Source organism: Coregonus clupeaformis, chromosome 2 (genome assembly GCF_020615455.1).
Source record: "Coregonus clupeaformis isolate EN_2021a chromosome 2, ASM2061545v1, whole genome shotgun sequence".
Classification (NCBI taxonomy): Eukaryota; Metazoa; Chordata; class Actinopteri; order Salmoniformes; family Salmonidae; genus Coregonus; species Coregonus clupeaformis.
In genome coordinates this window covers 18,691,575-18,719,559 of record NC_059193.1, presented here as the reverse complement: position 1 = coordinate 18,719,559, position 27,985 = coordinate 18,691,575, and the positions used below count along the sequence as shown (strand labels likewise).

The 27,985-nt window shown below is 45.6% G+C and overlaps 2 protein-coding genes and 1 long non-coding RNA gene across 5 annotated transcripts; 1 reads left to right on the top strand and 2 right to left on the bottom strand.

The window, feature by feature from the left end:
- Nucleotides 1-26: 26 nt before the first annotated feature.
- Nucleotides 27-9,039, top strand: LOC121534113 (nuclear cap-binding protein subunit 1). 2 transcript variants are annotated; one of them, XM_041840598.2, is made up of 22 exons: nt 27-207; nt 927-1,015; nt 1,158-1,258; nt 2,974-3,130; nt 3,286-3,393; nt 3,494-3,615; nt 3,803-3,872; nt 3,963-4,178; nt 4,276-4,373; nt 4,483-4,546; nt 4,644-4,754; nt 5,044-5,171; nt 5,280-5,354; nt 5,478-5,581; nt 5,986-6,108; nt 6,229-6,331; nt 6,540-6,633; nt 6,790-6,893; nt 7,253-7,370; nt 7,785-7,925; nt 8,151-8,264; nt 8,373-9,039. In XM_041840598.2, the coding sequence occupies exons 1-22, from the start codon at nt 171-173 to the stop codon at nt 8,484-8,486; spliced, it is 2,391 nt and encodes a 796-aa protein (XP_041696532.1). In that variant the 5' UTR covers nt 27-170; the 3' UTR covers nt 8,487-9,039. The 2 variants fall into 2 exon arrangements, with proteins under 2 accessions (XP_041696532.1, XP_041696525.1); XM_041840591.2 differs by having other exon boundaries at nt 7,782-7,925.
- Nucleotides 9,040-9,462: 423 nt separating this feature from the next.
- Nucleotides 9,463-10,642, bottom strand: LOC121534137. Of its 2 annotated transcripts, XR_005994547.2 has the most exons (3): nt 10,493-10,642; nt 9,636-9,886; nt 9,463-9,530 (listed from the first exon to the last, which is right to left on the bottom strand). It is a non-coding gene; the product is annotated as an uncharacterized LOC121534137 (long non-coding RNA). The 2 variants fall into 2 exon arrangements; XR_005994545.1 differs by lacking the exon at nt 9,463-9,530 and having other exon boundaries at nt 9,562-9,886.
- A 1,503-nt stretch (nt 10,643-12,145) lies between these two features.
- On the bottom strand, nt 12,146-27,856 carry LOC121534133 (solute carrier family 49 member A3-like; the record flags this gene model as incomplete). Its single annotated transcript, XM_041840627.1, has 9 exons — nt 27,785-27,856; nt 21,699-21,857; nt 21,010-21,226; nt 20,622-20,698; nt 20,382-20,519; nt 12,947-13,057; nt 12,623-12,767; nt 12,289-12,446; nt 12,146-12,178 (listed from the first exon to the last, which is right to left on the bottom strand). Coding segments are annotated over exons 1-9 (1,044 nt in total), but the record flags the coding sequence as incomplete, so codon positions are not given.
- Nucleotides 27,857-27,985: the final 129 nt, after the last annotated feature.

Here is a 27,985-nt window from a genome sequence, read left to right as displayed (position 1 = left end):
CTGGTTAACCTCCGCTCCGGATGTGCCTCACTTGAATCTGACCGCTATTATTTTCGCGACCATTGAAAACCTCAAAGCTTTATAACTCAGATTCTTATTTCGAAAAATATTGTTGCCATATTCAAAAAGAAGCAGCAGACAGTTATTAATCCAACGGTGTCAACAATAAAATGTCGAGAAGACGGCACAGTGACGGAGATGATGATGGTAAGTTGTCACTAGATAGGTAGCTAATTCGAGGCTAACGCTAGCTAGCGTCTGCTGAAGCCCGCGAGAGTTGATGCTGCTCGCTCTGTTTGTCAATGTGTGCATGCTAGCTAACTACCTTGATTGCTAGCTAAATCATTATAGCTAGTCATTTCAATTAGCTAACGTTAGTAGCTAGCTCTATGATGACTGTATCGGTGCATACGTATATGTGACACTGGCAGTTTTCCAGCACACCATGATTAGCTAGCTAGTTAGCCTGACGGATTAGCATAGCCCTTGCTTTTAGCCGGTTAACTAGAAATTGCCTAGCAAACTACCTTTCGTCCACCATCGTATGAAGCAAAAAAACGTCCATATCCTACCATAACGTTAAACATTTGTCCAACATAATGTGATATCTAGCTAACGTTATTCTCTTGTTGTTAACAACTGTTCATGTTATTTCAGACCTTGCCTTGGGGGCGGCAACCAGTGATGCCAAAAAGTTGTTTATCTCGCTAGCTGGCTATCCTCTGCCATTTACGCCACAGACAGTGGATCTTCAAAATAATGATTAGTGAAATTAACTCGCTAGTAACTTGTTACGCGACTGAAGGTTAACGTTTTTAAATAGCGAAGCATATGTGAGTTAGCACAAAATACTAAATTGAAGGAAGGATTTATCTCAGACTGTATCTGTTTCATCATCTGTCCTGTATGTGTTTGTCTCATTCAAGGCGGCCAGTCTCACAAAAGAAGGAGAACGTCTGAGCCCATTGAGATTGAGGATCGCCTGGAATCACTGATATGTCGAGTGGGAGAAAAGGTAATAGGGTTTTGCAGTAAGTGTGGGGATGTTTTCTGCATGATACCCATGTGTGTATTTTGTCACTCACTATACTTTTTTGCCTGATTTGACCCCAGAAATCACCAGATATGTTGCCCTACAACAATTTCTTCATTTGCAGAGTACCTCTTCCCTGGAAAGCAACTTGGAAGGTCTTGCAGGTGTCTTGGAAGCCGACCTCCCCAATTACAAAAACAAAATCCTCCGCATTTTGTGTGCTGTGTAAGCTATTGGAAGTTATTCTAATACATTTGAAGGACTTTTAGTACAGTCATAGGTACAGTAGAAAAAGGTTCCACCGTTATACAGTACCAGTCCAAAGTTTGGACACACCTACTCATTCAATGGTTTTTATTTTTTTAAAACTATTTTCTACATTGTAGAATAGTAGTGAAGACATCAACTATGAAATAACACATATGGAATCATGTAGTAACAAAAAAAGTGTTAAACAAATCCAAATATGTTTTAGATTTTAGATTCTTCAAATAGCCACCCTTTGCCTTGATGACATCTTTGCACACTCTTGGCATTTTCTCAACCAGCTTCTTGAGGAATGCTTTTCCAACAGTCTTGAAGGATTTCCCACATATGCTGAGCACTTGGTGGCTGCTTTTCCTTCACTCTGTGGTCCAACTCATCCCAAACCATCTCAATTGGGTTGAGGTTGGGTGATTGTGGAGGCCAGGTCATCTGATGCAGCACTCCATCACTATCCTTCTTAGTCAAATAGCCCTTACACAGCCTGGAGATGTGTTTTGGGTCATTGTCCAGTTGAAAAACAAATGACAGTCCCACTAAGCGCAAACCAGATGGGATGGCATATCGCTGCAGAATTTTGTGGTAGCCATGCTGGTTAAGTGTGCCTTGAATTCTAAATAAATCACTGACAGTGTCACCAGCAAAGCACCATCACACCTCCTCCTCCATGCTTCACGGTGGGAACCACACATGCGGAGATCATCCGTTCACCTACTCTGCGTCTCACAAAGACACGGTGGTTGGAAACAAAAATCTCAAATTTGGACTCATCAGACCAAAGGACATATTTGCTCATGTTTCTTGGCCCAAGCAAATCTCTTCTTCATATTGGTGTCATTTAGTAGTGGTTTCTTTGCAGCAATTCGACCATGAAGGCCTGATTCACTCTGTCTCCTCTGAACAGTTGATGTTGAGATGTGTCTGGTACTTGAACTCTGAAGCATTTATATGGGCTGCAATCTTAGGTACAGTTAACTGTAATGAACTTATCCTCTGCAGCAGAGGTAACTCTGGGTCTTCCTTTCCTGTGTCGTTCCTCATGAGAGCCAGTTTCATCATAGCGCTTGATGGTTTTTGCGACTGCACTTGAAGAAACTTTCAAAGTTCTTGAAATTGTCCAGATTGACTGACCTTCATGTCTTGTAGTAATTATGTACTGTCGTTTCTCTTTACTTATTTGAGATGTTCTTGCCATAATATGGACTTGGTCTTTTACCAAATAGGGCTATCTTCTGTATACCACCCCTACCTTGTCACAACACAACTGATTGGCTCAAATGCATTAAGAAATAAATTCCACAAATTAACTTTTTAAGAAGGCACACCTGTTAATTGAAATGCATTCCAGGTGACTACCTCATGAAGCTGGTTGAGAGAATGCCAAGAGTGTGCAAAGCTACTTTGAAGAATCTCAAATATAAAATATATTTTGATTTGTTTAACACTTTTTTTGGGTTACTACATGATTCCATATGTGTTATTTCATAGTTTTGATGTATGCACTCACTAACTGTAAGTCGCTCTGGATAAGAGCGTCTGCTAAATGACTAACATGTAAATGTAATTCACTATTATTCTACAATGTAGAAAGTAGTAACAATTAAGAAAAACCCTCGAATGAGTAGGTGTGTCCAAACTTTTGACTGGTACTGTAATTGTGTGTCTGGTTTTGACAGGGCTCGACTTCTACCCGAGAAGCTGACCGTGTACACAACACTAGTGGGCCTTCTCAATGCCAGGAACTACAACTTTGGTGGGGAGTTTGTGGAGGCCATGATCAGACAACTCAAAGAGACCTTGAAGGCCAACCTGTACACCGAAGCGCTGTACCTGGTAAGTGTTTGGTGCGATAAAATAATTAGTCCACTGGCTCACCAAGGCAATTTTAGCAAGAGTCTTTCTAAGTAATTACAAATGCATTACAATAATGTTTGACATTATGCAAAACAATGGTTTCCAACACCTTGGCTTCCCTCTTTTTTCTCCAGGTGCGCTTCCTCTGTGACCTGGTGAACTGCCACGTGATCGCTGCCCCCTCCATGGTAGCCATGTTTGAGAACTTTGTTAGTGTCACTCAGGAGGAAGATGTGCCGCAGGTAACATCTTATTGATGCATTTTAAACCCTTGAGTTGTATGCAAGTGTATACAGTTTAGTTTTAGTATTGGTGCATTTTGACTGTTTTCTCTCTTCCCAGGTGCGCTCGGACTGGTTTGTCTATGTTGTACTCTCCAGTCTCCCCTGGGTTGGGAAGGAACTCTATGAGAAGAAGGACGTGGAGATGGACAGGCTCCTAAACCAGATTGACAGTTACATCAAGTATGCTTTTTTCCCTCTCTTCTGCTATAGTTTGGTATTAACATGTATTTCTGTCTCTTTCCTAGTTGAGGAACTGTGCATGATGTAATGCAATTGAAATGTATGAGTATTTTGAGCGAGACTCCTTTGTCAACTGCACTCAATAGTGGTGAGACGGTCATGGTGACACCAATCTATGGTTTTTCAGGAGGCGACTGAAGACTCATGTCCCCATGCTTCAGGTTTGGACAGCAGAGAAGCCACACCCACAAGAGGAGGTAAGTAGGAGAGATGTTTTCATATAAATGTATGTTATATTCCTCTTTCATAACCATCATAACCGTCACCACTTCCTCGCTCGCCCTCAGTACCTGGACTGCCTGTGGGCTCAGATCCAGAAGCTGAAGAAGGACCGCTGGCAGGAGCGCCACATCCTGCGGCCGTACATCGCCTTTGACAGCGTGTTGTGTGAGGCCCTGCAGCACAACCTGCCACCCTTCACCCCGCCCGCCCACATGCCCGACTGCCAGTACCCCATGCCCCGCGTCATCTTCCGCATGTTCGACTACACCGATGCCCCCGAGGTACCGTGTAGCACTCCCTTGAGAAAGAGGAACGTTTGGGAATGGGGTGGCCTTTTGGAATGCTCTGACTAGTCTTTCTCTCTCTCCCTGACCACAGGGTCCTGTCATGCCAGGCAGCCACTCTGTGGAGAGGTTTGTGATTGAGGATAACCTTCACAACATCATCAAGTCCCACTGGAAAGAGAGGAAGACCTGGTGAGCTTCTGTACTTTCTAATGGACTTGTTTAGGTGTCCTCTTTTTGTGAGAGTGAGTCATTTCTTACTCGTAATTGAGCAAACAAGTAAGTTTTTTTTTTTTTTCAGTGCTGCGCAGTTGCTCAGCTATCCAGGGAAAAACAAGATCCCACTCAACTATCACATTGTGGAGGTAAGCCCATTACTGCTTCATATCAAGGAGTTTCATATCAATAGGAGAACAGGACCGAAGTTGACGCTTCCATTCCTCTTTCCCTCTCTTCTTCCAGGTGATCTTTGGAGAGCTCTTCCAGCTGCCCTGTCCCCCCCACATCGACGTCATGTACACCACGCTGCTCATCGAGCTCTGCAAGCTACAGCCAGGCTCCCTGCCCCAAGTTGTATCCTTCACCCCACTACTGGGACTACCCACCACATTCTAGTAAAGGGCACTCTGAAAGGGTAGTCCATCACAGAAATGCTTGTTTGAATACTTCAGACATGATTTTTTTCTCCTATGCTAAATATGAGAATAGTGGGAAACCAGGGTACACAAAATGGCATGGGAAAATGCAGAAATACTGTTTTCAGAGATCCTACTTTTTAAAATCAACAAGTAATTTTTTGTCAGGATTGGATACTTGTTTTACATCAACAGTGAGTGTTAACCCCTTAACAGCCTCCTCCCAGTTGGCCCAAGCCACAGAGATGATGTACATGAGACTGGACACCATGAACACTACTTGCATAGACCGACTCCTCAACTGGTTCTCCCACCATCTGAGCAACTTTCAGTTCCGATGGAGCTGGGACGACTGGTAAGATCAGCTGTCTTTTACAATACTTTATTTTTATTTTGTTGGAACCCCTACTTATTGTATCAAATACAGATACTATTTAGAACAAATACATGTTATTCTCCAAAGGACGGACTGTTTAGCGCTGGATGCAGACAAGCCCAAGCCCAAGTTTGTCAAGGAGGTTCTGGAGAAATGCATGAGGTATTTTCATTCAGATCCACTAATACTGTGTTGCACCCAGCTTGTTTTAAATCATACATAGGGAGGGATGTGTGTAGTCTGTCCCTGGAAATTGACCAATCGACTTTTGTTCTTGACCTCCAGGCTCTCCTATCATCAGCGGATAGTGGACATTGTCCCTCCCACTTTCTCAGCCCTCATCCCAGCCGACCCCATCTTCTTTTACAAATACCAAGATGAGGCCAACAGTAAGTACGCTGCCTCTCCAGGGGCCATTCATTTATGTATTCTTGCATTTATTTCTGTAAGCTTCTGTCTGTTGGTGCATCATAGCCTGGGGACTAAGATGACTCTAATGTGCTCGTAATTGGTCTGGCATTTTATTTTCTTCTGTTGAATTGTAATAGTGTGGTCACAAGTGACAGCCTTTTGATGGTAAAGCTCAAATAAACCCAAGGGGTAACAATTCACATTAGTGTTGTTATTCCAGTGAAACTGTAATGGAACTGATGTAATTAGCCTGTAACAGGAAAGTAGTTAACTCAGTGTAATGTAAGTAAATACAGTGTGCACCGTCTTCCTTTTTCTTACTGTTGAACTCTTGACGGGAGCACCATCAGAAATACAACATGACACCTCTGCCTTTGTCCAGGTGCGCTGCCAGGCTTTGCCGTGGCCATAACGGTGGGCAACGCCATCAAGAACCGGGCCTCCAATGAGGAGATCCTCACCGTGCTCAAAGACGTGCCAAACCCCAACCAGGAAGATGACGACGGTCAGTTAGCCCCAAAGCACTCACCTTCTCAGTGTTCCTATATACACTCATTACAGTACTGTATACCATAGGGATATGTTCTACTCATTTCTCACTCACTCCTCCTTTGTCTGTTTCCAGATGAGGGTGAGGGCTTCAACCCCCTGAAGATAGAGGTGTTCCTGCAGACCCTCCTCCATCTGGCTGCCAAGTCCTTCAGCCACTCCTTCAGTGCCCTGGCCAAGTGAGTGCCTGTTATGCCAACCCACACCCTCCCTTTCTGTGTCCTCCTCTGTGCCACAGAAAAGGGTGGCATTGTTCAGTCTTGAGGCTTAGTGTAGCATCGCTATGATACCAGGCAGTTGAGTGAAGGGTGGGAATCCATCCTCTGTTGATTTTGCACGTGTTGTCTGTGTGTACAACGCCTAAAGTGTCCTGTTTCCATCTCCCAGGTTCCATGAGATCCTGAAGGCCCTGACGGACTGTGACGAGGGCAAGCTGCACATCCTCCGGGTGGTCTATGAGGTCTGGAGGAACCACCCACAGGTGAGACCTACCACCCACCTCAGTCACCTACACTAGAACACTCATTTCCACAGAGTTAATATAGATTTTGTGAATTGTGACGTGACCATAGGGTGTTTGGAGAAAGGTGAGTCTGTGGTGTAACTCAGTGTGGTCGACCTGTCTCTGTTTGTGCAGATGATCTCTGTGCTGGTGGACAAGTTGATCCGTACACAGATTGTGGACTGTGCAGCCGTAGCCAACTGGCTCTTCTCGCCAAACATGGCTCATGAATTTACCAGGTGGGCGTTAAACCCTCTCTGTGTGTGCGCCCGCACACACACGTTTGCTGTGTCTTCCTTTGCTGTAAATCAGATTATGCAAGAAATAGTTTTCAGTTATCCTAATATGTGGTCCTCTGTAGCTCAATTGGTAGAGCATGGCGCTTGTAACGCCAGGGTAGTGGGGTTCTATCCCCGGGACCACCCATACGTAAAAATGTATGCGCACATGACTGTAAGTCGCTTTGGATAAAAGTGTCTGCTAAATGGCATATTATTATTATTATTATTATTATTATTATGTACTACAGTATTAAAAATCCACTGTTTTGAAATGAATGAACTCATGGATACTCCATGCTTGGCCTTGTTGTGGGCAGGTTTTACGTGTGGGAGATTCTGCACTCCACCATCCGTAAGATGAACAAACACGTCCAGAAGATTCAGAAAGAGCTAGAGGAGGCCAAGGATAAGCTGGAGAGGCAACAGCATAAGAAGGTAAGCAGCAGGAGGGTGTCCTAGCAACCACTGCTGTAAACACAGCCTATTATAGACTCTTTAAAGGCACATATCACTCAACAGCATTGTACTGATTGTGCCAGTAGTTTCTCTTCCAAGTTTTGCACAAAGCAGAATGTTCCCATGTACAGTATAGGGACCTTTTTAGACTGTGTACTGGTTTTGCTGTCTAAACATGCATCACAACCATGTGGCCTTGAATGGACACACTGTCCCTTTCAAATATATTAAAACATATTTGTATTAGTTTAGTCTGTTAATAGCCATTATCAGTACATGTCAGTGCTGCTGCCATTTTTAAAGGGATGAGAGGAGCCAAACATGCGAATAGGATTCTCTTTCTCTCCCTCTCTCTCTTGTGCGTTTGTCTCTTTCCCCTCCCTCCCTCAGCAGAAGGACAGTGGAGATGAGGAGGACATGGAGAAGAACAGTGAGGATGAGGACGGTCAGCTGGAGGAGCAGATCGAGCGTCTACAGGAGAAGGTGGAGTCGGCCCAGAGTGAGCAGAAGAACCTCTTCCTGGTCATCTTCCAGGTAGTGCATGGTCAATAAAGCTTTGAATTTAAACGTACTATGTCGGCGACATGGTTGCCTGTTCTGTTTTCAACTGTTCAGCGCTTTCAGTGATGCTGAGGAACGAGGACAGTAGACAGGACGTCACTCCAGTGTTTTGTATGAGTCCATAGGATCCAGCCTGATTTCATCCTCCTTTTAAAATCTTTAAAATAAAAATCTTGTCCCTCTCTTCTGTCCCCGTAGCGCTTCATCATGATGCTGACGGAGCACCTGGTGCGCTGCGAGACAGGAAGTGTGGACTTCAGCACGCCCTGGTACAAGAACTGCATCGAGAGGCTGCAGCAGATCTTCCTCATGGTATTAGCTAGCTACTCCTTCTCGCCCTGTTCTTCAGTCTGACGGGCCCTGTTCATTCAATTCCATGTAATTCAAGTTCAACTGATGTTCTTTGTGTTTTCTTTGTAGCATCATGTGACCATCCAGCAGTACATGGGGACCCTGGAGAACCTGCTGTTCACCGCCGAGCTCGACCACCACATCCTAGCTGTGTACCAGCAGTTCTGTGCCCTGCAGCTCTGAGACCCTTCACACACACCATTACTTTACATACGCCATACTCTACACACACACTCTTGCATCAAGATTTCCTCATTACTTTTTATTTTTTTCGACTTTGTGTGTGTGTGAGTGCCATTGACGGTATTAACTGTAAAATACCATATTTGGAGGAGGATTTGTTTTTTGGGGGGAAGTATTACATTTTACAGATGTTGGAATCTGTCTCTTGAGTCTTATGCCATTTCTTTGTGTAGTGTTTTTTTCCCCTTCATTTTGCTGTTCATTTTTACCACGTTACTTGTAGCCCTATTAAGGTGGCTCTTTTAAAAACCTGAGGTTGCAACTGGGCAAAAGGCAGACAATGGGCTTTCAGTTTTGTTCCATCGAGCCTGAATCCAGAGTGCTCTACTTTTTTTATATGTATTTTATGTGAATTGAAATTGGGAAATGATTAAAACTCTGTAGAGTTATCTGCCTGTATTGTCTGTATGGTGGCTCTATTGAGGGGAATGCAGTGCTGTTGGCCAATGTGTAACACTTTGGAACGGTGGTGAAATAAATACACTGAAACGGCTTCCTCTTCTTTTTCTTAACTTATAACTTTTCGATAAACTGGGCTCATAAAGTATATTTACAGGAGCAGTTTAAAATACCAAGTTTACACCATTGAATGTATAAAATAATGTGGTCCTGACAAAAATGTGCCATCATTCAAATACCAGGAATGTTTTTTATGAACTAGTCTGTCTACACCCCAAAAGCATACATGGCCATCACCATCACAGTTTACTTCCATTGAAATTCCAGTCAATTCAGGTATTGGATTACTTTTGCATCATAAATTTCATGTCCAATTTAACCGACCAAGCCGAAATGACCTCTGCTCTGCCTCAGTACAAAAGGTGCATAAGATGCTATTCATCTTAGTCAGTGCATACCTGTATTAGAGGAAAGCCCATTTTCAAATTGAGTAACTTATCACTGTTTACCACCACCGTTCAAGCAATATTAAATATCACTTTATTGTAAAAATGTAAATAATTGACTTGGGACGAGAGAATGAACCTGTATAGCAAAGGAAGAAATGACCATTCAGTTACATTCCAAAAACCTACATAATCTTTATAAAGAACATCAAATATAAAGTAATGTATTTGTAAGTCAACACACTTTGCCTCCTGTGAGATTTGGCGTGCTTCTGAAACGATGCCAGTGAGGTAGTGATCTCAACAGCAGTTCAGTTAACCCCTGGCTTGTTCCTCCTTTTGGTTAGAGTTTGGTGTGCTGTCACAGGATGTCAGAGTTAGCTTTATTTGCACCAGCCTGTGCCTCAGCGTCCAGTCTCCTGTACTCCCTGTGGAAGAAGATAATGAAGCAGCAGGTAAAGACACTGCACAGGCCTGCCAGCACCAGCACGGGCCCTGTGGAGACGCACACAGAAAAAGACAAGTCAATGACTGGAGCTAAACTATTTTCAGCCATTTCCACCAGCAACTAATCACAGTGTGTGTGTTCTAGAGAGAATCACGCCACTGGAGCCACAGGAAAGCACCAGATCATAACAATCCAGCCTTGTTCTTCTTTATCAAGGCCTGAGAGGATTTCATTATGTTATATTTAGAAATAAGAGCGGCAACTTAACTGAATATAACCTCCAGCATCACTGTGTTTTGGCCTTGGGCACGTCATTTGTTTTTGGAGGAAAATATTTTTGAATGTATTTGTAAATAAACTATAGCTTGTGGGGGCACCTGTCCCCTCAATTCCAATGGGAATGAAGCATCTGCAACATATATTGTTAGCTGTGGCAAAGCATGTGTTGTCTAGGATGCCGTTTCAGCCAACATATCAGTCCGCCACGTGCACCTTGTGCTATTTGCATACAAATACAAAGTCTTAACTGCTAACAAAACAACCAATAGCCGTAATTGCCTGCAGAAATGTAATGGTGACCAACCGATTGTACCTCAATTAGCATTCATCTATTATTTTAATCCCTCCGATACATATGGTAGTTCTTGACTTACCCCTCCAACTCAAGGCCGCATCACCTCCCACAGAACACGTAGAGAAGGGCGAGTCGGCCATTTGTTTGGTCAACCCCTGAAGAAGCAGTATATACAGTGGAGAGAACAAGTATTTGATACACTGCCGATTTTGCAGGTTTTCCTACTTACAAAGCATGTAGAGGTCTGTAATTTTTATCATATGGACAGAAAATCACATTGTATGATTTTTAAGTAATTAATTTGCATTTTATTGCATGACATAAGTATTTGATCACCTACCAACCAGTAAGAATTCCGGCTCTCACAGACCTGTTAGTTTTTCTTTAAGAAGCCCTCCTGTTCTCCACTCATTACCTGTATTAACTGCACCTGTTTGAACTCGTTACCTGTATAAAAGACACCTGTCCACACACTCAATCAAACAGACTCCAACCTCTCCACAATGGCCAAGACCAGAGAGCTGTGTAAGGACATCAGGGATAAAATTGTAGACCTGCACAAGGCTGGGATGGGCTACAGGACAATAGGCAAGCAGCTTGGTGAGAAGGCAACAACTGTTGGCGCAATTATTAGAAAATGGAAGAAGTTCAAGATGATGGTCAATCACCCTCGGTCTGGGGCTCCATGCAAGATCTCACCTCGTGGGGCATCAATGATCATGAGGAAGGTGAGGGATCAGCCCAGAACGACACGGCAGGACCTGGTCAATGACGTGAAGAGAGCTGGGACCACAGTCTCAAAGAAAACCATTAGTAACACACTACGCCGTCATGGATTAAAATCCGGCAGCGCACGCAAGGTCCCCCTGCTCAAGCCAGCGCATGTCCAGGCCCGTCTGAAGTTTGCCAATGACCATCTGGATGATCCAGAGGAGGAATGGGAGAAGGTCATGTGGTCTGATGAGACAAAAATAGAGCTTTTTGGTCTAAACTCCACTCGCCGTGTTTGGAGGAAGAAGAAGGATGAGTACAACCCCAAGAACACCATCCCAACCGTGAAGCATGGAGGTGGAAACATCATTCTTTGGGGATGCTTTTCTGCAAAGGGGACAGGACGACTGCACCGTATTGAGGGGAGGATGGATGGGGCCATGTATCGCGAGATCTTGGCCAACAACCTCCTTCCCTCAGTAAGAGCATTGAAGATGGGTCGTGGCTGGGTCTTCCAGCATGACAACGACCCGAAACACACAGCCAGGGCAACTAAGGAGTGGCTCCGTAAGAAGCATCTCAAGGTCCTGGAGTGGCCTAGCCAGTCTCCAGACCTGAACCCAATAGAAAATCTTTGGAGGGGAGCTGAAAGTCCGTATTGCCCAGCGACAGCCCCCGAAACCTGAAGGATCTGGAGAAGGTCTGTATGGAGGAGTGGGCCAAAATCCCTGCTGCAGTGTGTGCAAACCTGGTCAAGACCTACAGGAAACGTATGATCTCTGTAATTGCAAACAAAGTTTTCTGTACCAAATATTAAGTTCTGCTTTTCTGATGTATCAAATACTTATGTCATGTAATAAAATGCAAATTAATTACTTAAAAATCATACAATGTGATTTTCTGGATTTTTGTTTTAGATTCCGTCTCTCACAGTTGAAGTGTACCTATGATAAAAATTACAAGCCTCTAGATGCTTTGTAAATAGGAAAACCTGCAAAATCGGCAGTGTATCAAATACTTGTTCTCCCCACTGTAGATAACTGACCGGATCTGTCTGAAAAACCAAAAACAAGCACATGATTATTAACACATAGCCCTTTATTTACAGTCTTGCTCTTTAGTCTATGTTCTCCCTGTATGAAACAGTGTATCAGACAGATGTACCCTGATATGAAGATAAGGCCTGCTGAGGTGGCCTCTCCAACCGGGTAGGAGCACTCCACAGACAACTCCATGGCAACCGGGTAAATGGAGAAGCCGAAAAAGCCGCAGAGCGAACAAGCAACTGCCACGGCTATTCCCTGATTCCGCATCTGAGATACCTGGTAGGGGGAAACACACACACACAAGGATGAGAAGGTGTTACACACAGAACTGCTTGGTATCTTGAAAGAAGAAAAACTGCAAACCTTAGTTTGGAGCAAGCGTCACTGTTTCATCATCACACCTCTTCATGAAGTACTAAACTTCATAACCCTGAGGTTTGACCCCGACTCACCACCTGAAAAGGCAATGCAGGCCAGCGCTGAGAGGCTCCTGTTGACCTTGGTGAACTTCTTGGTCTTGTCAACGTAGAGACCCAGGAAGCCAGCCCCGACTATACCGAACACAATGAAGAGACCTCCGCACAGTCCTGCAAAGTTCTGCAACAACAACACACATTGAGGTTATGTTTCACATTGTTTTATTGATTATTTTGGTGAAATGGTGAAAATATTGTTCAGGAAACCAATTCGTGAGACATATTTTTTCATTATTTTGCAATGAAAAACTAATCTTGTTGGTCCTTTGGGATCATTGGTGGGTGCTTCCATTAGTGTACCGTCGGACACACATAATCTGCTCCAGTAGTGTAGAGAAGCAAGTGAACACAGTGATCCCCGAGCCGAAGCAGGAGAATCAGGATAATCATGTAGGCCTTGTTCCTCAGGAGCTACAAAGGAACAGGAGGCAGACAGGCACAGGTTACAGTGGGTTCCAGATGCTCCTATTAGAAGATAGACATCAGGGATCATTCAATGCTGCATAAATTTGATTTAAAGCAGTATCCAAATCCATCGGATGTAGTGATCACAATATAGTAGCCATATCTAGGAAAACCAAAGTTCCAAAGGCTGGGCCTAATATAGTGTATAAGAGTTCATACAATAAGTTTTGTAGTGATTCCTATGTTGTTGATGTAAATAATATTTGTTGGTCTGTGGTGTGTAATGAAGAGCAACCAGACGCTGCACTTGACACATTTATGAAATTGCTTATCCCAGTTACTAATAAGCATGCACCCATTAAGAAAATGACTGTAAAAACTGTTAAATCCCAGTGGATTGATGAGTAATTGAAAAATTGTATGGTTGAGAGGGATGAGGCAAAAGGAATGGCAAATATGTCTGGCTGCACAACCGTACTGCAAATTGAGAAATCATGTGACTAAACTGAATAAAAATATGAAGAAACGACATTATGAAACAAATATAAATGACACAAAGAATGACAGTGTGATGAGGTGGTGTTGAAGGAGTCTGGCGCAGGAGGGTAAATCACAGAATAACAGGCTATAATCTGCAAAATACAGGTTTACGCAGAAATGCGTCAAACACACTCCAGGGCACAAAACAGGCGCACTGTAAAATACAAGGCACATGGGAAATACTCCCGTCGATACAAAATACACAAGCTCCACCGAGCTTCACTAACCTCCACAATAAACAATCACCCACACAGACAAGGAAGCAGAGGGAACACTTATACAATGACTAATGAGGGAATAAGGACCAGGTGTGTGTGATTGAAGACAAGACAAATGGAGTGATGATAAATGGATCGGCAGTAGCTAGTAAGCCGGTGACGCCGTACATCGAAACCTGCCCGAACAAGGAGGAATTCGTGACACTCCTCGGGACTTTGAACGGCCCCACAAAACGCGGGCTCAGCTTCCGGCAAGGCAGGTGGAGGGGCAGATTCCGTGTCGAGAGCCAGACCCGATCCCCCGGTACAAAGACGGGGGCCTCACTGCGGTGGCGGTCAGCGTTGGCCTTCTGACGACGCAGTCATCCACCGCAGGAGCCTCGGTCTGGCTCTGGTGCCACGGTGCCAGAACCGGTTGGTAACCTAGAACACACTGGAAAGGCGTTAGGTTAGTGGAGGAGTGGCGGAGAGAGTTCTGGGCATATTCTGACCATGGTAAGAACACCGACCACTCCCCCAGCCGGTCCTGGCAGTAGGACCGCAGGAACCTACCCACGTCCTGATTTACCCGTTCCACCTGCCCATTACTCTCGGGGTGGAACCCAGAGGTCAGGCTGACCGAGACCCCCAGACGTTCCATGAACGCCTTCCAGACCTTGGACGTGAACTGGGGACCTTGGTCAGACACTATATCCTCTGGTACCCCGTAGTGCCGGAAGACGTGTGTAAACAGGGCCTCCGCAGTTTGCAGAGCAGTTGGGAGACCGGGCAGAGGAAGGAGGCGGCAGGCTTTAGAAAAGCGGTCCACAATGACCAGGATGGTGGTGTTACCTTGGGAGAGGGGAAGATCAGTTAGAAAATCAACACTTAGGTGAGACCATGGTCGTTGTGGAACTGGTAAAGTTTGTAACTTACCAGCTGGGAGGTGCCTAGGTGCCTTACTCTGGGCGCACACTGAGCAGGAGGAGACATACACCCTCACGTCCTTAGCCAAGGTAGGCCACCAGTATTTTCCGGTCAGGCAGCGCACTGTACGGCCAATACCTGGGTGACCAGAGGAGGGTGATGTGCGTGCCCAGTAGAACAGACGATCACGGATAAGAGCAGGCACGTACTGTAGCCCATCTGGACACTGAGGTGGAGAGGGATCCGTGCATAATGCCTGCTCTATATCCGCGTCCATCGCCCATACTACTGGCGCCACAATGCAGGAGGCCGGCAGTATGGGGGTGTTGTCGCTGGGCCTCTCCTCTGTGTCGACAGTGCGTCTGCCTTCACGTTCTTCGTACCCGGGATGTATGATAGAGTGAAATCAAACCGGGTGAAGAATAGGACCCACCTGGCCTGGCGAGGATTCAGCCTCCTCGCTGCCCGGATGTACACCAGGTTACGGGGGTCCGTCCAGACGAGAAAAGGGTGTTTCGCCCCCTTGAGCCAATGCCTCCACACGGTCAAGGCTCGGACAACAGCCAACAGCTCCCGATCACCAACGCCATAGTTCTGCTCCGCCGGGCTAAGCTTCTTAGAGAAGAACGCACAGGGGCGGAGCTTAGGTGGCGTACCCGAGCTTTGAGACAGGACAGCTCCTATCCCAACCTCGGAAGCATCCACCTCCACTACGAATGGTAGTGATGAATCGGGGTGGGCCAGTACTGGGGCTGATGTGAACAGACCCCGCAGTTTGCTGAAGGCCAGGTCAGCCTCAGCAGACCAGCGGAGCCGGGACGGCCCACCCTTCAACAGGGAGGTAATGGGAGCTGCGACCTTGCCAAAGCCCTGGATAAACCTCCGATAGTAGTTGGAAAAGCCAAGGAAGCACTGCACCTCCTTAGCCGTGGTTGGAGTCGGCCAATTACTTACGGCTGAAATGCGATCTCCCTCCATCTCCACACCTGAGGTGGAAATGCGGTATCCAAGGAAGGAGACGGACTGCTGGAAAAACATACACTTCTCTGCCTTAGCATAAAGGTCATTTTCCAACAGTCGGGCCAGCACCTTGCGAACCAGGGACACATGCTCGGCGCGCGTAGCGGAATACACCAGGATGTCATCAATGTAGACCACTACACCGCGACCAAGCATGTCCCGAAACACCTCGTTCACAAAGGACTGGAAAACTGAGGGAGCATTCATCAAACCATAGGGCATCACCAGGTATTCATAATGCCCTGTGGTTGTGCTGAATGCTGTCTTCCACTCATCTCCCTCTCGGATACGTACCAGGTTGTACGCACTCCTGAGATCTAATTTGGTGAAGAAGCGCGCCCCATGCATTGATTCAATCACTGAAGGAATGAGGGGGAGAGGATAATTAAATCTTATCGTCTCCCTGTTCAGTGGTCGATAATCAATGCACGGGCGCAGACCTCCGTCCTTCCTCTTCACAAAGAAGAAACTCGAGGAGGTGGGTGAAGTGGAGGGACGTATATACCCCTGGCGCAGGGACTCGGTGACATATGTCTCCATAGCCACCGTTTCAGCCTGTGACAGGGGGTATATATGACTCCTGGGAGGTACAGCGTCTACCCGGAGGTTTATCGCGCAATCCCCCGCCCGATGAGGTAGTAACTTAGTCGCCTGCGTTTTAGAGAACGCCTGCGCCAGATCGAGGTTTTCAGGGGGAATGCGCACGGTGGAGGTACTGTCTGGACTTTCCACCGTGGTTGCACCAACGGAAACACCTAGACACCTACCCTGACACTCTCGCGACCACCCCGTAAGAACCCTCTGCGGCCATGAGAAGGTGGGTTTGTGGAGTTCTAGCCAAGGGATACCTAAAACCACAGGGAAAGCAGGAGACTCAATAATGGAAAAAGAAACCTGCTCACAATGAGTCTCCTGGGTAATCATGGTGACTGGTGCAGTAACTTCCTTAACCAACCCGGACCCTAATGGTCGACTATCAAGTGCTCTGATGGGGCGTGTAATGGATAGGGGAATCAATGGAATGCCAATACGATTTGCGAATGCCCTGTCCATAAAGTTCCCAGCTGCGCCTGAATCGACTAGCGCCTTACACTGGGGAACTACCATGTGCTCAGGAAAGAAGATGTGTATTTTACAGTGCGCAGCAGAGGGCTCTGAACGAGTGTGGGTGTTCGATACCTGGGGTGATGCGAGAGTGCCCTGCCTGCCGCCTCCAAACCCAGAAGAGCGTTGACGAAAACGTGTGGTGAAATGTCCCTTCGCGCCACCAGTGTGGCACTGGCGCTGTCGTCCTCCACTCTCTCGGCTAGCGGTTCCACCCATCTCCATCAGGCAGACCTCCTCCAGGACGTCCTCTAGTTGCCAGCAGGTTATCCAAAAGAATGGCCATGTCCACCAGTTGCGAGAAGGACAACATGGTGTCACGGCAGGCTAGCTCCCGTCGGACGTCCTCTCTCAGATGGCACCGGAAATGGTCGATCAGGGCCTGCTCGTTCCACCCGGACCCAACTGCCAGAGTTCGAAACTCCAATGCTCAGTCCTGCTCAGTCCTTGTCCCCTGCCTCAGGTGGACCAGCTGCTCGCCCGCCTCTCGACCCTCGGGCGGGTGATCGAAGACCGTCCGGAAGAGGCGAGCGAACTCTCCGTAGTTCTCCAACGCGGCTCCTCCTTCGTTCCACACCGCGTTGGCCCACTCCAGGGCTTTCCCAGAGAGGCAGGAGACGAAGGCGGACACCCTCTCCCGCTCTGATGGGACCGGCCGGATGCTGGAGAAGTAGAGCTCCAGTCGGAGCAGGAATCCTTGGCACAGCGCCACTGTCCCGTCGAACTCCCATGGTCGGGATATCTGGATCCCTCTGGGTGCTGGGGTGTAGGTGGCGGGATCCGGTTGGCCAGCTGGTCTCGACGGATCGGGCTCTCTCCTCTCCAGGCGTTGTATGACCTGAAGAACCCGATCCATCGCTTCACCCAAGCTGGCTAGCATAGTTGAATGCTCCTGGACCCGTTCCACGACTCCAGGCATGCGCGTCTCTCCCGCTGACTCCATAGCGGGTGGGTGATTCTGTGATGAGGTGGTGTTGAAGGAGTCAGGCGCAGGAGAGTAAATCACAGAATAACAGGCTATAATCCGCAAAATACAGGTTTACGCAGAAATGCGTCAAACACACTCCAGGGCACAAAACAGGCGCACTGGAAAATAGAAGGCACATGGGAAATACTCCTGTCGATACAAAATACACGAGCTCCACCGAGCTTCACTACCCTCCACAATAAACAATCACCCACACAGATAAGGAAGCAGAGGGAACACTTATACAATGACTAATGAGGGAATAAGGACCAGGTGTGTGTGAAGACAAGACAAATGGAGTGATGATAAATGGATCGGCAGTAGCTAGTAAGCCGGTGACGCCGAACGCCGAAACCTGCCCGAACAAGGAGGGGAGGCAGCCTCGGCGGAAGTCGTGACAGATAGTAAAAAGCTTTGGAGCACCTTAAATGAAATTTTGGGCAAAAAGGCAAACTCAGCTCCATCATTCATTGAATCAGATGGCTCATTCATCACAAAACCCACTGATATTGCCAACTACTTTAATGATTTTTTCATTGGCTAGATTAGTAAATTTAGGCATGACATGCCAGCAACAAATGCTGACACTACACATCCAAGTATATCTGACCAAATTATATGAAAGACAAGCATTGTAATTTTGAATTCCGTAAAATGAGGGTGGAAGAGGTGAAATAATTATTGTTGTTTATCAACAATGACAAGCCACCGGGGTCTGACAACTTGTATGGAAAATGACAGAGGATAATAGCGGACGATATTGCCACTCCTATTTGCCATATCTTCAATTTAAGCCTACTAGAAAGTGTGTGTCCTCAGGCCTGGAGGGAAGCAAAAGTCATTCCGCTACCTAAGAATAGTAAAGCCCTCTTTACTGGCTCAAATAGCCGGCCAATCAACCTGTTACCAATCCTTAGTAAACTTTGGGGGAAAAGTGTGTTTGACTAGATACAATGCTATTTTACAGTAAACAAATTGACAAAAGACTTTCAGCACGCTTATAGGAAAGGACATTCAACAAGCACAGCACTTACACAAATGACTGATGATTGGCTGAGAGAATCTGATGATAAAAGATTGTGGGGGCTGTTTTGTTAGACTTCAGTGTGGCTTTTGACATTATTGATCATGGTCTGCTGCTGGAAAAACGTATGTGTTATGGCTTTACACCCCCTACTATATTGTGGATAAAGAGTTACCTGTCTAACAGAACACAGAGGGTGTTCTTTAATGGAAGACTCTCCAACATAATCCAGGTAGTATCAGGAATTCCCCAGGGAATCTGTCTAGGCACCTTACTTTTTTCAATTTTACTAACGACATGCCACTGGCTTTTAGTAAAGCCAGTGTGTCTATGTATGCGGATGACTCAACACTATACACATCAGCTACTACAGTGACTGAAATGACTGCAACACTTAACAAAGAGCTACAGTTAGTTTCAGAATGGGTGGCAAGGAATATGTTAGTCCTAAATATTTCAAAAACTAAAAGCATTGTATTTGGGACAAATCATTCACTAAACCTTAAACCTCAACTAAATATTGTAATAAATAATGTGGAAATTGAGCAAGTTGAGGTGACTAAACTGCTTGGAATAACCCTGCATCGTAAACTGTCATGGTCAAAACCTATTGATACAACAGTAGCTAAGATGGAGAGAAGTCTGTCCATAATAAAGCGCTGCTCTGCCTTCTTAACAGCACTATCAACAAGGCAGGTCCTACAGGCCCTAGTTTTGTTGCACCTGGACTACTGTTCAGTCGTGTGGTCAGGTGCCACAAAGAGGGACTGAACAGGGCAGCACGGCTGGCCCTTGGATGTACACAGAGAGCTAACATTAATAATATGAGAGCTAACATTAATAATATGAATGTCAATCTCTCCTCGCTCAAAGTGGAGGAGAGATTGACTTCATCACTACTTGTATTTGTGAGAGGTATTGACATGTTGAATGTACCGAGCTGTCTGTTTGAACTACTGGCACACAGCTCAGACATCCATGCATACCTGACAAGACATGCCACCAGAGGTCTCTTCACAGTCCCTAAATCCAGAACAGACTATGGGAGGCGCACTGTACTACATAGAGCCATGACTACATGGAACTCTATTCCACATCAAGTAACTCATGCAAGCAGTAAAATTTGATTTAAAAAACAGATACAACTACACCTTATGGAGCAGTGGGGACTGTGAAGCAACACAAACATAGGCACAGACACACACGATAACATACGCACTATACACACACACGTACACATGGATTTTGTGTGGTAGATATGTGGTAGTTGAGTAGGTGCCTGAGTGCACACACTTAATGTGTTGTGAAATCTGTTGTTAATGTTTTGTAATGTTTAAAAAATTGTATAACTGCCTTAATTTTGCTGGACAGCAGCTAATTGGGATCCATAATAAATACAAAATATACAATGCAATATGGATGCCGCTACCCCTCTCAAATGAAGTATGATGAGCCTGAACCTCAGTACCATCAGGAGTGAATTAAATGTTGAGGGGGACTACACATATTATTAGTACAGTATTGTCATTTTTTGTGTGTTTAACTCCTCACCAGCTTGATTCCCTCCAGGAAGGGCTCTGAGTTGGAGCTTTCGGCACTGGCTGAGGGGGGCGTTGGGGGGGGACTATCACGGATCCCCACTGTTGCTAGGAGACAGATGATGGCTGCTGGTACAGCATATATGAACAGCTGGGAAGATCAGCGAACACAGAAAAAGTATTAATGGAGTGATAACTATATATGCAATGTAAAGTCAAGACAATCTGTTTTACTACTTCTTTCTTAACTCACCAATAAAGGGATGTTGTTGGTAGTCCCCACAATCATAGGGGAAAAGATGCTAGCAATGAGAATCCCAAGGGGATTTGCTGAAAGGAGAAATAGAGAAACACAACCGAAAAATGTGAAATAGTCTGCCATGGTATTGTCCTTTATTTGGAGCCTAAACTAACAGATATTTTGGACTTTCTCTACCTACTTTTTAGGGGATCTCAGTTCCTGTGACTGGAAATCTGACTGAAAAGCTGACTGAAAGAGGAGCAGCTGGCAATACAAAACATATATGGCAAGTGGTGACTTAACCAATAATGTTGACTTGACACAGGTAGTTTTAACAGAGTAACTTGAGGCCTGATGGGAACATTTGTGGTGGACAGGACAGCAACCATACCTCACTCACACATGGAGGCTATCATATTGGCGGTGGCCCGCTGGTGCTCTGGGAACCAGAGGGCTGCCAGCTTGGTGGGAGTGAAGATAACCAGGGGCTGGGCCAGGGCACACAGGGTTTGGCCCCCCATCACAACAGGGAAATTGGCCGCATTTGGAAGGCTCCTCAGGATGCCGACGAAACGCAGCACAGCTCCCAACGTGTTGAGCCAGGAACCCAGCACCAGCTACAGAGCAGTCAGAAAGGCAAAATGTCACAATGGGCACGATTTGGTTAAAAAATCTGAGTGCCATCTGCATGTGGGCAGCTTCCTCTATCACTGACAGCAGACTTCCTATCCAAAGCCCACACACTTTCTATCTTAGATTTTTCAGACAAACTCAAACATTCAAACTTTACTGAATGTCCCTCTTACACCTCTTTCATCTCTTTCATGCATATCTCTTTCATGCATATCTTAAAGGAACAGTCTGTATCTTTCATTTCAAGTACTGGACAGACTCCCCTCACAGGTTTGTTTTCAGTGTGTGCACAGACTTGTAAACAAAGATTCTGCATGATAAGGAAGGCAGGTTTAATGGAATCTGGTCTGTTTGATTTATTTAACCTTTATTTGCCCAGGAAGTCCCATTGAGGTCAGGATACCTTTTTTACAAGGGAGACCTGTGTGTGGTCTACCTTGACCAGACTGTACATACCGTGATTCGGAGTCCTAAGGTGTCCAGCATCCATGTGGTCCCAAAGCTGAGAGGTATGGCCACCACCATGTAGATGATGGACAGCCAGTTGATCTGGTCCAGGGTGACACCCAAGAACTGGGCTGAATGGTCCACCACTGGAGCAAAGGTCAGCCATAACTGAGGATACAAGCACAAACACAAAGGAAGAGGGTGTTTTAGGATAATTTGACTATATACAATAAATGTGTTATTACATTATTTACAACTTGCTGCTTGTACACAAATGTTCTTCACTGATATTTCCTCAATCATTCTATCTGCCCAATGTTACAATGCAGTGACACAAAAACGTCTGATAGGACACCATCTGTTAATATTCCAGTCCAATCAAGATGTCATCCAATGAGACGTAAAGTTTTGATTTATTCTATTTAACCTTTATTTAACCAGGAAGTCCTATTAAGGACTGAAGACCTGGCAAAACTGCATGACAAACGCATCCCACTGGTATACATGTGATCATGTGATAAAAAGATACATCACTAAGCAGGAAGTAAATCACAGCCTTGCCTTGTGGAACTCCAAGTCATGTGAAAACAGAAGTAATGACTCACAAGGCACTAGCATATGACCCAGCTTTAGGCCGGCCTAATCAAATCAGAGGCTACTACTATAGAGCGTTTACATAGGCTTATTTATGTTGGCATTCACTGGTCAAAATGAATATGTAGAATTCCTATGCTGAGAAGAGAGACCGACCATCCCAGCCCAATAAACAAGGATAGGCCTATACAATCACAGCAGGTTAACCATATACAGTTTGACCCCTGTGCCTTCTCCTTCAAAGATTAACCTAACTTTAACCTCTTAGATGTTAAGTCGCCTATTTAGGAGACTTTGAGCGGTTCTGGACCGGTTCCGACTTTTTGGTGTACAAAGCCCTCTGTGAACTTTGCAGGGTCCAGTACCTTATAGTGCCAGAAAGCCCCATCTGTCTGCTTTAACACTACCTCTCAGTCAGCGGAGCTTACTTGAAGTGTCAGTTTTCACACCCAACATTTGCATAAGGAGTGACGTGTCACATTTTCTGGCCTATCCAGACAAATAATCAATTTAATCTGCCTCTGAGCAATGGATTCCAGCCTAGTCAAGAGCATGTTGTGTCTCAACCGATGGATGGCACAACACTAAAACCTCAGATGATTTAAAGTAAAGTCTAAGCTACAACATGCAAATATGAAAAAAATGGTTCACACGTTTTTAGATAATTTTTACAACTCTATTAGTAAGCTTTTAAATTATACCAAACTCAACCATTTATCTTTTCCAGTGATGAAGACATGGATGTCTCATGGTATGGTGGGGAATGCAAAATGGGTCAACGTTGAGCACCTTTATCTCCTGAATGTTTTGGCATTCAGTTCCAAGAAGTCCGTTTCTGACAACTTTTTCCATGAGGAAACATGTATGGAAAGATTTGTTTAAATCAAAGGGGATGCTGTCAAAAAGTGATTGAATTCAAATGGATTTACCCTATGTCTATTTAGGCGGAAATCTAAATTTTGCCATAATGGGGTTATTAAAGAGGACCAAATAAAATGTATAGATATGACTATAACTACTGTTCCCTGAAGGAGGGAACCGAGGTACAACACAGCTATGAACACCGTGCCTCACCAGAAGCTCCGCCTTCCACAGGTGATAACCCTGAGGCACGAATTCATTCCTTCAATTCAGTACCGCTCTTCACCGTGCCCAGAACTGGTGTTGTACCTCCTTTCCCTCCTTCGTGGCACAGTAGTTATAGTCATAACTGTACATTCCCTTTCAGTCGGTCAACTCTGTACAACACAGCTATAGGGACCTGAAATCACGCCCCAGGCCGACCCCAGCGGACACCAAATGAAATTGCCAATGGCAGACCACTCAGAGTTCCAACCCGACAGGAAAACCTGTGGTACCCGGGTATTGCGCAATCTGCATGCTGCCTAATGACCCTCTCCTGCCCCAGCGGTAAGCACACTGTTGGCTACACTGGGGGCAATGACATCCAAGCAACAAAACCTCACAAAAATGTGTGGTAATGCCCAACTCGCGGCAGCACAGATATCTCCTACAGGCAACCCTTTAAACAACTCCCAAGACGTTGCCAAACCCTTGGGTACACCGTTTTTTGCTGTCATAGCGGACCGGAGAAATAGCCTCCAAGCTGCAGTTTAGAAAGCGCACTAAAACTAGCCGGATTAGCAAAACAGACAAAAAGTTGGTCATACAAACGGACACCCCTGGTCCGCTCACTGTACATGCGTAACGCTCCTACCGGACACAAGGCATGTAACCTCCGCTGCTCCTCAGATGCAAATGGAGGAGGCGAAAAGGGAAATAGCTCAAAGCTAGAGACCTGTAGGACATAGTCATGACCTTAGCAGCGAAGGCCGCAACAGGACCCAACGTCACCTTAGAGTCACCAAGGGCGAACTTTATTCAGGAGGGGTGAACGGATAACGCGTGGAGATTTCCAACGCATTTGGCTGATGTCACGATTCTCTAAAGCAGAACCCAGAAGCAGACCAGGACAAGGTGAGTAGAACGAAGGTGAGTATTTATTTACAGACTCAAATGTGGAAACAGAATAATCCAGGAGACGGAGCGGGCAGCGGAGGTGAGTTGGTGGGAGTGAATAGGCAGATCCAATGGTGTCACAGAAGCCACCGACGACCAGGCAGGGGAGAATGACTGTAGACAGAGTAAACGGAGGTGAGTACACGGCAAGCAAAAAGTACAGAACAACAAAACTAACTCTAGTAAACTTGAGGCTGATACGCTGACACAACATACTGTTCATGGCTAACGATCCGGCAGGGAATGGATGTCAGGTCAGAGCTTATGAAGTGGAGAGGTGATGATCAGGACCAGGTGTGCAGATAGCTGATGAGATGCAGGTGCGGGTAATAGAGAGATCTCCTGCCTAGCTTCGTCGCCTGGCAACCAGACAGGGTGCATTCAGGAACCTCAGGAAACAGACTTCAGAACAGAAAACAGGCAACACAGGCAGAAACAGACTCAGGAAGCGGGATTCATGACAGCTGAGGCCAAAGCCACAAGCAGGGCGGTCTTGTAGGAGAGTATCTTCAGACCCAAAGACTCCATCGGTTCAAAGGGGGCCTCACAAAACACATCCAAAACCAAAGCCAAATCCCAAGTGGGCGCAATAGGTTTAGAAACCGGGTCCCCGCCTAAAAGGCGAATGATCTCTGTGAACCAAGGTCGTTTGGGCCAACGGGTAGCCACAAGGATCAACGACAATCCCTCCAGCATGGGCTGAATCAGGTCCACAGGGGGAAACGTTTCAAGGAGCACTCAGGGCCCTTATCGAGAAAAGCAGCCAACAATGCACATTTTCTTGCGAAGCGTAAAGATCTACGTCGGCCCTGCCAAACATTTCCCATATCTGGGAGATCCCAGAGAACGGTGGGCCCCCTGGATAGCAGATCAGCACCCGTGTTGAGGCACCCGGGGAGATGTGTGGCCTGGAGTGAGGGAAAGTGCACACTGCTCCACAGCAGTAGGGAGCAAGCCAAGGATAACATGGTTAGAGACCGCACCCTTCCCTGTCTGTTGATGTACGCCAGCACTGTCCTCACCAGCACATACTGGCCTGCCAACAATGGGAGAAAGTACCTGAGAACTATGTTCACCGTCAATAGCTCCAGGTAATTGATGTGCAGCGCGCTCTGCGACACTGTCCACAACCCCCAAATTGAGCTGCCCTCGGGATATGGGTCTGTCGTGATCACCTTGCGGGACATAATTCATCCCTTGGGGGTCCCCAGCGACAACAAATTGTGGCCTGTACCCCGACGTCACTGTTCGGATTATCCAGGTAGACACTGCGCATGCGCGCCATTGTTCGACACAGACAGTGAGTCTCCCACAATGTGCCATCTGAAGGGGTACAACCTGTGGACTGCGAGAGTTTGGCTCTTTTTTTTCACCATTCTTGACAACCTAGTGTCTGACTGTGGGAAAGGGACTCTTTTTATTAAGCTCATATGTTGTGGACAACACAATCTTGACACACGTCAACACAATGGAACTTGGGGTAGAAACAATGTGTTTAAGTGCCAACGTTTGCTTGAAGCCCGGTCCACTCTGGGTTTGAGGGCTTTGGCTACCAGTGACATACCCCAATTTGCCGTGCCAATTGGGGTACGGTTGTCACAGTGAACAGCGCTGTAGTCACAGTACCGTATGCTAAACCGACGTCAGCCATACGGCATTATCCCCACGGCCTAGCACTAGCCAAGCCCGCTGCCAGCGTAGAGCTAGCCGAAGAAAAACGGGTTGAGCTAGCGCAGCTTTCGCATGCCTCAGTCCAGGCAGACAAGACATTTGATCTGACCAAAGCCTCAATTCATCCCTGGTTCCCGTAACTTAGACCCAGCCGAGGTACGGGCACCTGTGAGAGGAAGTCTTAACCTGGTCGCACAATGGACTTGGGAACAGTGCCAGCCGTGGGCAAGCCCCTATTAAAGCAATAGCACCATATGGCAGATACCGGCACAGTACCCTTGTAGAAGTCTGAACCAAATGCATTTTGACTCAATGAGTGATATGCTGAAGGAAATCTCATGTTGCATGATGACTCCTGAAACGTCACTATAGGCTGCTAGGCTACTGTATTTCATAGTGAAGGGTAAACACTAATTTTGGCTCTACAGCAGTCTGTTTGGCATTAAAATGAGGCTACTTTCAGGGATAACTAGGCATCACATATAAGGCTGTGGCGGTCATTACATTTTGTCAGCTGGTTTCATGGTAATTTACCGTTAATTAACATAAACACATTTAGCATCTCCTGGCTTCCACGCACAGCCACTGATGCAGACCTTTGGAACATCTACATTTTAAAAGTCTAATAAATCCATGTAATATAGCTTACACCATCACAATAAATCCATTATTTATTTTAGACAGGTCTAAAGAAACATGATATGAAGAAAATGTAGTCTATTTCAGAAGAACAGAATAGCATACTCTGAGTTGTCCTTATGTTAGGCCATGATCTGGCTATGCCATATGGCTGTGGGCTACACTAGTTCATTTATCAAATGTGGCAGTAGGGCATCACATAATATACCATATTATATCAGGATCACAAACAATAGAAAGAGGTCAGACCTGTAGGCTATATGTCAGTGTCACATGCTTCTCCAGTTAATTTACCTTTTAAAACAATGTAGTAATAGAGCCATAGAGATCGTTACATTGTTGTAACATTGTAGCAATCGGAGCCATAGAGATTGTTACATTGTTGTAACATTGTAGAAATCAGAGCCCTAGAGATTGTTACATTGTTGTAACGTTGTAGCAATCAGAGCCATAGAGATTGTTACATTGTTGTAACATTGTAGCAATCAGAGCCTTAGAGATTGTTACATAGTTGTAACATTGTAGCAATCCGAGCCATATAGATTGTTACATTGTTTTAACATTGTAGCAATCAGAACCATAGAGATTATTACATTGTTGTAACGTTGTAGCAGTCTGAGCCACAGAGAATTTTACATTGCTACAAAAAGTTACATAATCACACATTTAATTTATTGACAGATTACAGTCAATGTATGTGTGAGACATCAATGACAATTAAGGCTACTTACTATAGAGTTTGAGCAATTTTGCAAGCACAGCACGAACAAAATGAACCATCTCCTCTTGTATACTTTGAATACAATACGTTTTTCGAGTACTGGATTGGATTTACTCCGGACGACGTCGACCCGAAATTCATCCGAGATTGTATCTACATCTTCCATGAGTAGTGTAGTAGTATCCAGCCTGATGCAGTAGCCTTTAAAATGTTTCAAATAAATATCAAACGAGCATATTGGAGCCAAGGGTCTAGTGGCTTTAAAACGTTTATTTAAAACGTATCCTACATTGTCTTTCCGAGAAAGCAACCCAACCGGTCGGTTTGAGATCAACAAAACCGCCCAGTGTTTGTTTTAGTGAGGACTGGTATTCATTACGGAAACCGTTTACCGTTTAAGAACCAAACGGAAGCAAACAGACGAAACGGAACGAAACGGCAAGGGACCTACCTGCATTTGTCCAATAGAAACTCCCGTTTGCTGTTTTCCGTTTGAAGTTAACGGAAAACGTTTTGTAATAGACGAAACGTTTTGCAACAAAAACACCCCAGCAGCTATACTGCATGTCGGATGCCCCTCTCTTTGTCTAGCCCTAAAGATTGAGTCCTAGTGGTAGTCTAGTTCAATGCTCAATCGACTTTGGAGATCGAG

Coding starts and splice junctions, on each gene's coding strand:
- LOC121534113 (XM_041840591.2), top strand. CDS start 171: ATGTCGAGAAGACGGCACAGTGACGGAGATGATGATG. Junction 3,873..3,962: donor AGCCACACCCACAAGAGGAG/GTAAGTAGGAGA, acceptor GCTCGCCCTCAG/TACCTGGACTGCCTGTGGGC. Junction 4,179..4,275: donor ACTACACCGATGCCCCCGAG/GTACCGTGTAGC, acceptor CCCTGACCACAG/GGTCCTGTCATGCCAGGCAG.